The 11,457-nt window shown below is 55.9% G+C and overlaps 1 protein-coding gene across 1 annotated transcript in view; it reads right to left on the bottom strand.

Moving 5' to 3' along the window:
- Nucleotides 1-2,208: 2,208 nt before the first annotated feature.
- LOC117869864 (sialic acid-binding Ig-like lectin 5) overlaps nucleotides 2,209-11,457 on the bottom strand; it is a 72,597-nt gene continuing 63,348 nt past the window's right edge. The window contains exons 10-13 of the mRNA XM_034756973.1: nucleotides 5,389-5,694; nucleotides 5,054-5,147; nucleotides 4,029-4,152; nucleotides 2,209-2,888 (exon numbers count right to left, since the gene is read on the bottom strand). Of these exons, the coding sequence (XP_034612864.1) occupies nucleotides 2,697-2,888; nucleotides 4,029-4,152; nucleotides 5,054-5,147; nucleotides 5,389-5,694 (716 nt within the window). The 3' untranslated portion in view covers nucleotides 2,209-2,696. The remainder of the gene's footprint in view (nucleotides 2,889-4,028; nucleotides 4,153-5,053; nucleotides 5,148-5,388; nucleotides 5,695-11,457) is intronic.

The raw sequence follows: 11,457 nt of genomic DNA, 5'->3' as shown, positions 1-11,457 counted from the left end.
GAAAGTACGCTTATTAAGTTTGCAGATGATACCAAACTGGGAGGGATTGCAACTGCTTTGGAGGACAGGGTCATAATTCAAAATGATCTGGACAAATTGGAGAAATGGGCTGAGGTAAATAGGATGAAGTTTAACAAAGACAAATGCAAAGTGCTCCACTTAGGAAGGAACAATCAGTTTCACACATACAGAATGGGAAGAGACTGTCTAGGAAGGAGTACGGCAGAAAGGGATCTAGGGGTTATAGCGGACCACAAGCTAAATATGAGTCAACAGTGTGATGCTGTTGCAAAAAAAGCAAACATGATTCTGGGATGTATTAACAGGTGTGTTGTGAGCAAGACACGAGAAGTCATTCTTCCGCTCTACTCTGCGCTGGTTAGGCCTCAGCTGGAGTATTGTGTCCAATTCTGGGCACCACATTTTAAAAAAGATGTGGAGAAATTGGAAAGGGTCCAGAGAAGAGCAACAAGAATGATTAAAGGTCTTGAGAACATGACCTATGAAGGAAGGCTGAAAGAATTGGGTTTGTTTACTTTGGAAAAGAGAAGACTGAGAGGGGACATGATAGCAGTTTTCAGGTATCTAAAAGGGTGTCATAAGGAGGAGGGAGAAAACTTGTTCACCTTAGCCTCTAAGGATAGAACAAGAAGCAATGGGTTTAAACTGCAGCAAGGGAGATCTAGGTTGGACATTAGGAAAAAGTTCCTCACTGTCAGGGTGGTTAAACACTGGAATAAATTGCCCAGGGAGGTTGTGGAATCTCCATCTCTGGAGATATTTAAGAGTAGGTTAGATAAATGTCTATCAGGGATGGTCTAGACGGTATTTGGTCCTGCCATGCGGGCAGGGGACTGGACTCGATGACCTCTCGAGGTCCCTTCCAGTCCTAGAATCTATGAATCTATGAATCTATAAGTTTTCCTTTTTAGCTCAGTCTTGCTATGGCTGAGGGTGTATGTACCTCTATAACACAATTTAAACCTAAACTCCTATATCCTTCAGAGTTTGGTTAATTAACTGAAAGTTTACACTTTTTTTTTTCGAGTGCCAGGCTTGCTAAAGCTGGCGGTGTGCACACCAGTTTTATAATAACTGTGGATTTTATGCTTGCTCCCCCTTTTGCATTCTCCACCAATAATGTAGTCCCACAAACTTATACAGGATCGTTTTAGGGGTCAAGGCAAAGATGCCACATCTATTATTAATTTGTAACTATTAGCAAATACCTTAATGCTTATACACATACACTCACTCACACACACACACACACACACACACACACACACACACACACACCCCAAAATGTTTTGCAGCTGCTGGATAGTTACCAGTCCTGAGTGTAGTTTGAGTTCGCAGCTTGGGATCCTAGCTCGTGGCAGCTAACTGGCCAGGAGAGCTGAGCACGAGGGGGAGCCGGGTCTCTGTCGGGCGCGCACCGATGCTTCTTGATGTTGATAGCAGAACCAAAGTCTCTCATCTCACCCTTCCTTTTTATAGGAGTTTTGGATTCAAAGCCTCTAGGTCTCCCTGTGTCACCCGGCCTCTGGGTTTGACTTGACCACCCGTCAATTGCAGGCGTGACTGTCAGCCTGGGACCTGGCTTTGATCTTTCTTCTGTTGTTTCTTTTTAAGGTGGATGCTTCTTGCTTGAGTTAGGGCTGTTGTCTAGTTCTTCAGCCGTTGGTATTTGAACTTTATCTCATCAGGACGGGCTGGTGCTGGAGGTTGATTTTATCACCCATACATCCCTCATTCACACATCTTAACTAGACTAATAAAATTACAGCAGGGTTTGCAAAAATGAAGGTTGCAGCAAGCCCTTACAAAATGGAGTAAGCGTTTTAAAATGGGGTTTGAATTACAATATGGCACAGAAGTTACAATGTAGGCAAAATGGCAAGTGTAATGAAAGTTACAATGTAGGCAACAGAAGTTACAATAAAAAGAAGAACAGGAGGACTTGTGGCACCTTAGAGACTAACAAATTTATTAGAGCATAAGCTTTCGTGGGCTACAGCCCACTTCTTCGGATGCATATATCAGTGGGCTGTAGTCCACGAAAGCTTATGCTCTAATAAATTTGTTAGTCTCTAAGGTGCCACAAGTACTCCTGTTCTTCTTTTTGCGGATAGAGACTAACACGGCTGCTACTCTGAAAGAAGTTACAATGGTACAGTGGATAACTTAAAAACAATTTTATTCACATTGGTTCTACAATCTACAGTGTTTTGAGTGGAGCCGGGACTAAAACCCAGGAAGCCTGAGCACGAGGCCAGCACCTTAGACACAAGCCCATCCCTCCGCTCCTGCCAGCTGCTGCCCCTAAGCTTGAAAGTCCTGTCCATCTGTGAAAGGAGGGGGTGAGGACTCAGGCAGGGTAGAAGAGAGACTCTCTGTGGCTGAGAGGTCAGAGGCTCTTTCCCCCGGGGGCAGTGGGGTTTGGGAGGGGGCAGGCTTTGGGACCTGGCTGCAGAGGACTCTGGGATACTTCCCCACAATGCAGCGCTCCAGAATCTCCAAGGCCTAGTTGACTCTGCCCTGAGTCCGGGGCAGAGCAGGGAGTTGCACCCAGGTTTCCCACGTCCTGGGTCCAGTCCTGGGCCAACCCTTTGCCCTCTTTCCCCCTCGCTGTGATCCCCCAACAGCACTGGATGGGCTGGAGATGCCCAGCCTAGGCCCATGTTGCTAAGGGGCTATTTCCGCTGGACCTCGGAATATTCCGTGTCCGGGGCCTCCGGAGGCTCCCCCCCTTTGTGCTGCGGCTTGGAGAAGTTGATGGAGGCGTAATACTGCTCATCTGGCTCCCCGGGGCCTAGCGGGGCCTGGGCTGCTGCAGCCCCATCCTGGACGTCTTTGGTCTGGCGGGCAGCTGGAGTCTTGTGATCCTGAGCGAGAAGCAAGGCAGAGACACCAGGCAGAGACTTGCATCCACCCTGCTGAGCTGATTGCATGGGCTGCCCCAGGCCTCGTTTCCCTCTATGCAAATGTATTTCCTGCACAGGGAGTGCACTAGCAAGAGAGGTGGGATTGGGTGTTTCACATTCGCTGCATGCATGAGCCGATCCCATGTCAACACCAGCTCGGTTAATGCATTCACTGCCTCAGCTGCACAGGCCACGCATTAGCAAGATGCATGGGGGTGTGTGCATTTCATGAACCACGCATGCAGGATTTCATCTCATGCATCTCATCACAGAACAGGTTCAGGAAATGTATAGACTGGATTTCATGCACCGGGCATGCATGAACAGCTCCCATGCAGCTTGGGGCAGCACCGGTGAAGTTAATACATTAATTGCATTGCCTGCACTGGCAGGATACATGGGGTAGTGTGCATTTTACACACTGTGCATGCATGCACTGATCTCATGCATCCAGCACCAGTTAAGTTAATGCATTCTCTACATTACCTGCGCCGGCAATGCATTAGCAAGATGAATGGGGCTGTGTGCATTTTATGCACCGTGCATGCATGATTTGATCCCATGCATCTTGTGGTTGGATAGACTATGCAGATACATTCATTGCATTTTCTGCAGGGTGCATATATTTGCAACAGACAACGTGCCCTCTGCATGCATTTTTGGAGCATATGCACCTAATACCATAGCAGCAACCACAGAAATGCATTTCTTGCCCCGCTGGTGCATTCGGGAGACGCCCAGGGTTTGGCAGCATTCCAGCTCCAATCTAGTCCTGTGCACTTTGTGAATGCACAAGAATGCATTCGCTGCATGTCCTCCCCTCTGAGTGAGACCTGAGGGGTGAGGTGCATTTTCTGCATGCAGGAGCCGATCCCATGCCATTCAGAGAGCCCAGGTTGGTGACAGGGCTGCATTTCTTGCACTGGGCACACATGCGGGGGGTTCGGTGCCCTGCTGAAAGCCTGACTTATAGTCCTGCATTCATTAAGGGGGTGGGAAAGCAGGGCGGGGAGAGGGAGGAGAAGAAATGGAGGGGGGCAGAGATGGGATGGGGTGGGAAGTGCAGGTGGGTCTCGTCCCCCAGGAGGACTAGGTACATACCATGGGGATTGTGGGGACGTTACTGTAGATCAGGCTGGCCTTGTCGGCTGTGTGCTCGGCCTGGCTCTCGTTAGCCATCTCCCTGAGCTCACTGCTGGGGGGTGACAGCTCCCGGCCTCGCAGCCTGTGTGGAGACGGATCAGGATGGACTCATGAGACTGGGGCAGTGGTGTAGAATAGCCCCGTGGGGAGGGAGAAAAGGGGGACACGATTATGGGACACTAGAGTGCAGGGGACTAGGATAGGCCAGGGAGAGGGGTTGGAGAGGGTCTTGGGGGGGCAGGAATAGCCCAGGGGAGAAGGCAGGGGATCTAGGGTTACCATACGGCCGGATTTTCCCGGACATGTCGGGCTTTTTGGTCCTCAAATCCCCATCCAGGAGGAAATTCCAAAAAGCCCGACACGTCTGGGAAAATAGGGAGGGGTCGTGGGGCTTGGTTCCGGGCTGGAGCCGCTGGGGCCGGAACCGGAGCCGCTGGGACCGGGGCTGGGGGTGATCGGGCTCAGGACGGAGCTGCTGGGGCCAGGGGCAGGCCAGAGCCGCTCGGAAAGAACTGGGGCCAGCGCGCTCGACCGGAACCGGGGCCGGCGCCCCAGGGCCCGAGCCGAGCCAGGCTGGAGATGCCAGGGCCAGAGCCTCTTGGCCGGGGCCGGCCACCGGAGGGACCGGACTGGGCTGCGCCTCCTCGGGCCCCCCCCACCACCGCCACCGCCCCAGCCCCAGCTTACCTGCTGCCTGCCTGTTTCAGGCTTCCCGCAAACATTTGATTCACGGGAAGCAGGGGAGGGGGAAGAACAGGGGGGCGGAGTGTTCAGGAGAGGGGACAGAGTTGGGGCGTGGACTTTGGGGAAGGGGTGGAATTGGGGCGGGGCAGGGGAGGGGAAGGGGTGGAGTTGGGGTGGGGCCAGGGCCCCGTGGAGTGTCCTCTTTTTGTGGCATTAAAATATGGTAACCCTAAGGGGATCTCAATGGGATATTGGGGGTGGGGGCAGCTGGGTGTCAGGGCGGGAGGCGTCAGACTCACTTGTGCACACAGAGCCCGAGAAGGAAGATGCCGACAGCGACCCCCAGCCCACAGGCCACCCCGACGCCCAGCAGCTTGCCAGGCTTCTCCGCACCTGCAAAAACACACAGCACAGGGCATGGCTGGGAGAAAATCCAGGAGTCTCGGCTTCCAGCCCCCTGCTCTAACCATTAGACCCCACTCCCCTCCCAGAACTGGGAATAGAATCTAGGAATCCTGGGGCTTCAAACTCCCAGACTCCACTCTTCTTCCAGGGCTGCGGAGAGAACCCAGGAATCCTGGCTCCCTCCTGATCCCTGACCTGGGGACAAAACCCAGGAGTCCGAGTATCTCACCTCTCCGTGGGGGGCTGAAGTCAAAGTGCAGGGCACCGTAGGTCCCGTGGGGGTTGAAACCGAGGCAGAAGATCTGGGGGCCCCTGTCCCCGCTCCCCGTCCAGCTCAGGGTGCTGACAGCCTCATCCCCCTGGGACCAGGAGCTGACCTGCAGGGCCCCCCATGAGCCGTTCCCAGCCACGGGCTTCCCGTCCACCTGCCACTGGAGCCGGGGTGGGGGGTGGGAGCGCAGGGAGCAGCTGCAGCTGATTCTGGGCCCCTGGCGCTGGCAGGACGAGTTCAGCCTGGTCCCCGGCCGGGGGCTGTCTGGGGAGAGCAGGAGACATAGCAACAAATTAGTAGTCAGAGAGAGAAACCCTGGGGCAGGGAGTCCCACAGCTTAACCCCACTCACATCCAGTGGCAGGGAGTCCTGTGGGTTAACCTTACTAATACCCAGGGGAAGCGAGTGCCATAGATTAATCTGCTAATATCCAGTGGCAGGGAGTCCTGTGGGCCCTTCTGCCCTGGGTGTATCTTCAGCCGGCTGCTGGGCGCTGATCTGGCCCCATCCTCAGCCAGCTGCGCTTCACACCAACCCACCTGCTTCTCTGCCCTCAGTCTGGGCGCTCACAGCCCTTGTAGACGCCCCAGGAGTACAGTCAAGCATCAGCTGTCCTCCTTGGGGCTAACTATGGCATGGGGCAGGGGAGGGGGGGTTTGCACTGTCTCCATTTAAAGGGGCCAGGCACCTATGACACCTGCTAGTACTCAGTGGCGAGGAGTCTCATGGATTAACACTGCTACTCTCCAGTGTCAGCGTCCTGGGGTTAACCCCACTCACACTCGACGAGCAGCTGGAACGTCCCCTGGGCAGAGATCTCCTTGTTCTGGGCCCAGCACCCGTACAGCCCCCCGTCCTCGGCCGTCACGTTGGGCAGCTCCAACCGCAGCGGATTCTCCCCCGCGGAGCGGGTGTCCTCGACGGCTCGGCCCCCCCTCACCCAGCACAGATCCGCGGGGGGGCTGCCTGCAATGGAGCAGAGGAACAGCAGGGAGTCCCCCTCCCGGGCCGTGAGCTATGAACCATTCACCACCACGGTGCTGGGGTCTGGGAATAGAAATAATTCAGAGCCACTCGCACCCTGAGCCAGCCAGTCCCTGCCCGGGGGCTGGATCAGGGCCAGTGCCCCCTAGACAGGAAAGGCCCCGTTCCCACTTCCCGACCCCCTAGCGATACCTTGGAATAGCTGGGGGTCGCTCCTGTTAGCTCTGGAGATGGTGATTTGCAGAGTCCTCACTGGAGCTGAAATACCCATGGCAACGTATTAGATTGGAGAGCACCCCCCACTAACCCCATGCTCCACAGCGAAGCACCCCCCATGGATACCCTGTCCCCACATGCAGCCCAGCACCGCCCACTGACCCCCCTCTCCCTCCGCAGCCCAGCACCCCCCATGGATGCCCCGCCCATCCCGTGAGTCAAGGTGCTCCCTACTGACCACCTGCCCCTGAGCTCCCTCCACTGATGACCCTCCCTGTGCACGGCGCCCCCTAGTGCCTTACACTGCACGTGCACACGCAGGGCCCGGCTGGCCAAACCGTAGGAATTCTTTGCCCAACACCGATACTCCCCAGCGTCCCCTCTGCTGAGATTCAACAGCTCCAGGTGCCCGGCCCCTCCCTGGCCAGGGCTCAGGGACTTGTTCCCCTTGGCCCAGCTCAGGGTGGCCTCGATTCTGCTCCCAGCCTCACAGCTCAGGGTCAGGGAGTCGCCCTCGTGGGTCAGTAGAGACATCGCGTCGCCCTCAGCTTTCCACACATCTGGAAAAGATGATCAGGTGTTCCTTGGTCCCCCCAGAGATTCCCCACTAAGGAGCTGAGATGCAATCACCACTGGGGTGGGACATGGGGACTGTTTATACAGGGACCCGTCGCCCAGCGTGGGGACGTAGCCAGCTCTTGGGTGGATGCACAATCTCGGTGCCTTTCCATGGCAGCAGGTCTCCGTCGCAGAGATCGGCCCATAACCCATCTCCTCCCCGCTGCCCAGTGCCCCCCTAATGATGCACCAGGCTCTGGAGACAGAGGGGAACCAGGCCTGCTACTCCCACCTCCTTCCTTACAGCCCTGAGGCTTCCTTGGGCTCTCCCCTCCGGGCATGGATCAGCCTGACCCAGCTGAGCCTGGCGCTTGGCCCTGAGCGCGGGCAGAGCGTGACTAGGAGGCGGTCGCTGATTCCCGGGGCTCGCAGTGCGGCCTCTCACCGGGGCGTCCATTCCTGGTCAGGGTACCGGTGATGCTGAGGGGCCCAAGCGGGTCTGTAACACAAACCAGACAGGGGAGATCAGGGGGGCTGAACAGCACCATGGTGCAGGGGGCGGGGAGTCACTAGTGATCACTGAGCCTAGACATGGACCCTTGCTGTGAGCTCAGCTGGGAGACGGGAAAGTCCCTGGAGTGACACAAGACCCGTGGGCAGGGAAGGGAAGAGACAGACCCGACTGAGCCTGACCCAAGAGGTGCCTGACGGAACCCAGGGCTGTGGGAAATCGAAACCCAAGGGACCAAAAATGGTGGGTTTAAATTCGGCCTAATTGGCAGAAGCACTAACGAGGGGCCAGGCTGCTCAGGCCTGGGTACTGGGGCGAGTGTCGCCATCTTGGTGCCACCGTCTGCCAGGTGCCCGGGAATTCAGCTGCTCCCCAAATGTATTCTCCGCAGGGTGGGCCAGAGCCAGGGGTCTAAATAATCCCACTCCCACCCCCGCTCCAGACCCAGCCACCACCAGGAACATCAGACACCCTCATCATCGTTCCTTTGCCTCCCCTCTTGGTTCATCTCTCCCCAGCCCTCTCCTTTCACCCTCTGGCTTAGCTGGCCAGGCCTGGGTATTTTGCAGCCTGGCTGCGCCCAGAGGGGCGGCTAAAAGTAACACGCAGAACAGCTGGATGCTGATACCCGCTGGTCCGGCCTGGCAGGGTCTGTCCACGCTGCCCTCAAAGCCCCGCGGTGCCGAGCCTCAGAGCCTGGGTCCGTTGGGTCGGGCTCATGGGGCTCGGGCCATTTAACGGGGGTTTCCCTGGGGCAGGGCGGGCCGAGGTCTCTGGGCACTGACCCAGAGCGTGTTTAGTGCCCAACAGCAACTGGATCCCGTTAACACTCTGCCCCATATAGAGCATCCACCGATCCCTGCAGAAAGGGGAGGGGGTGGAGGAGATGCAGTGGGACAGTCTGGGGGGATCTCAGGGGGAACTGGGGTGGCTGGTGTGAGGGGGGAGACTCCCTGCAACAGGGGACTGAAATGGGGAGGGGTGGATCCCAGCACAGGAGGATTCTCAGGGTAGAGCAGGTCAGGGGTAGAGAGGATCCCAGAAGGGAAGAGCCTGGGGACCTGAGGGCGTGGATGGGAGGGGGGAGCCATAGCCAAGGGGGGCAGGAAGGTTGTGAGGATCCCAAGAGAGGAGGGGCTGGAAGGTGTGGGGGGAAGGAGCCTAGAGTAGAATTGGATGAGGGTGCATGGTGGGGCGTGGGGATCTCAGCACAGGGCTGAGTTGGGGGTGAGGCTGGAGGGCAGGTCTGGGGAGCCCAGGAGTGGGGATCCCAGCGGAGGGGGCTTGGAGGGGCTGGGTGGGTCACTCACAGCTGACGCAGAGCTGGACGGTTCTGCTGGTGAAAGGTCCCCCTGCTGGGTTGAAGGTGACTCTGCAGACGAGCTCTTTGCCATGGTCAATCGAGGTGGGCGTGAAGCTCAGAGCAGAGCTATGAGCCCAGGTGCCATTTGGCAGCTGGGCTGAGACGTCCCGGGCTGTGTTGCTGAATGACCCTGTCCAGGTGACTTGGGGAGGAGGCCCGGAGCAGCGCCCGGGGGCCGTGCACGTCATAGTCACCGGCTCCCCAGGCAGCAGCGTCCCTGGAAACCCCCGCGCCGGTGAGATCCGGATCTCTGGCTTCTCTGTCAGCCCTGAGACATGGGGAGAGGGGAAAGAATCAGCCGTGGACACGGGGCCTTTCCCCTCTAGGGGCGTGACTCCAATCCGGCCCCATGGCAGGAACTGGCTGGCTAAGGGGGGCTAATGAGCGGTGACTGCAGCTGTTCTTACCTGACACGGAGATTGTGAGCATTGCGTCAGTGCCATCGGAATTGGAGCGGTAACTGTATTTAAAGTCTCCCTCAACTCTAAAGAAATATTTCCCTCTGTCCCTCCATTGCATGTCGCTGATTTGCATGGAGCAGTCACCAAGCTCTGGATTCCCCACCAGTCGGAACCGGCCCTGGGTCTCCTGCGACACTTCCCGGCTGGGGTCACTGCTGGCCACGGGGGGATCATAGTCCACATTGACCTGATCCTTGAACCAGTATCCGTAGAGACGAGCCTGGGGATGGTCAGTGTCAGACGAGCCTGGGTACGTGAAGGTGCAGGGGACGAGAACGCAGAGACCGCGCTGCACCGACACCGACTGCAGCACCTTCAGGGAATAACCAGACTCCTGGGACAGAGACCCTGCAGGGGATGGAGAGGGATCAAAGTGGGATCCATAGAGAGCAGAGACCAACCCTGAGCTCCCTGCCCCCAGCTCTGCCGGTGCCCCTCACTCCCGACCTGCAGCCCCCTGCGAGCCCAGCCCTGAGTCCTTGACCAAATCTCAATCAATTTAAATTTTCATTCCTCCCTACATCGAGCCCCCTGCCCACTTCCTGTCGCTCAGCGCCTCTAGGACCACACTGGGGCACTGGGCTCCCCTCCCCTCTGGTCAGTCTCCCTTTCAAGTTCTGGGACAGACCTGGCACTGTTTACCGCACGTTCTGCCCTTCCCCCTGCACTGGGGCTGCAGGTGCTTCTTACTTACCCCTCCAGAGCAGGGCGAGGATCAGGACCATCAGCGTGGCAGGACCCCCTGCTCTCCAGCAGGAGCCCTGAGGTGGGAGCACCTGTTTCCCGAGGTCCTGCTGTGGCAGCAGGACTCTGCCCATGGCTGGGGCATCAGTCCGGGACAGGCCTAGAGACAGACGGGAGGGTGGGAAGTGTGAGAGTGGAGGCAGAATATAGTGGTTAGGCAGCGCTGCTCAATGCCTGCTTTGCTTCAGTCTTCCCACAAAAAACAACATGTGAGCAGGCCACCAGTGAAGTTACCATGGACAATGAAGGGGAAGGGCGGCAGATTGGGATAAGTAAAGAACACATCAGAGATCTTCTGACCCATCTGAATGAATTCAGATCAGTGGGGCAGGATGCCATGCAACCTGTGGTGCTGAAGGAATTAGTGGAAGAAATCTTGGAGCCACCGGAAATAATATTTTGAAACTCATGGATGCCAGGAGACATCCCAGAATACGGAAGAAGGGGATCTTTAAAAGGGGAAAAAGGAGGAGCCGGGGAACTATAGACCAGTCAGCCTGACCTCGACACCTGGAAAGCTACCAGAACAATGTATAAAATCTTCAATTTGTGAGGACGCAGGGGTCATCACCAGCATGGATTTACCAAGAACAAATCCTGCCAAACCAGCTTGATTTCCTTCTTTGATGAGGTAACTGGTTGAGGGCTGGGGGAAAGCGATGTGGACATAATATAACTGGACTTCAGCAAGGCTTTTGACACAGTCCCACATGACATTCTCATAAGGAAGCTGGAGAAGACTTCTGATGGAACTCAAATGTGAAATTGCAGAACTACTAGCTGTGTTATGTAACCTATCATTTAAATCAGCTTCTCTGCCAGATGACTGGAGGATAGCTAATGTGACACCAATTTTTAAAAAAGGCTCCTGCAGTGATCCCGGCAATTAGAGGTCACTAAGCCTAACTTCAGTTCCGGGCAAACTGTATGAAACTACAGTAAAGAACAGAATTATCAGATGCATAGATGAACAGGATTTGATGGGAAGGCTCAACGTTGTTTTTATAAAGGGAAATCATGCATCACCAATCTACTAGAATTTGTTGAGGGAGTCAACAAGTACGTGTAGAAGGGTGACCCAGTTGATGTACTTATATTTTCAGAAAGCCTTTGACAAGGTCCCTCCCGAAAGGCTCTTAAGCAAAGTAAGCTGTCATGGGATAAGTGGGAAGGTCCTCTTCTGGATGAAT

This window comes from Trachemys scripta, chromosome 24, assembly GCF_013100865.1.
Source record: "Trachemys scripta elegans isolate TJP31775 chromosome 24, CAS_Tse_1.0, whole genome shotgun sequence".
Classification (NCBI taxonomy): Eukaryota; Metazoa; Chordata; order Testudines; family Emydidae; genus Trachemys; species Trachemys scripta.
Note: the sequence above shows the minus strand (reverse complement) of the source record. Positions and strands in the feature narration are given on the sequence as shown.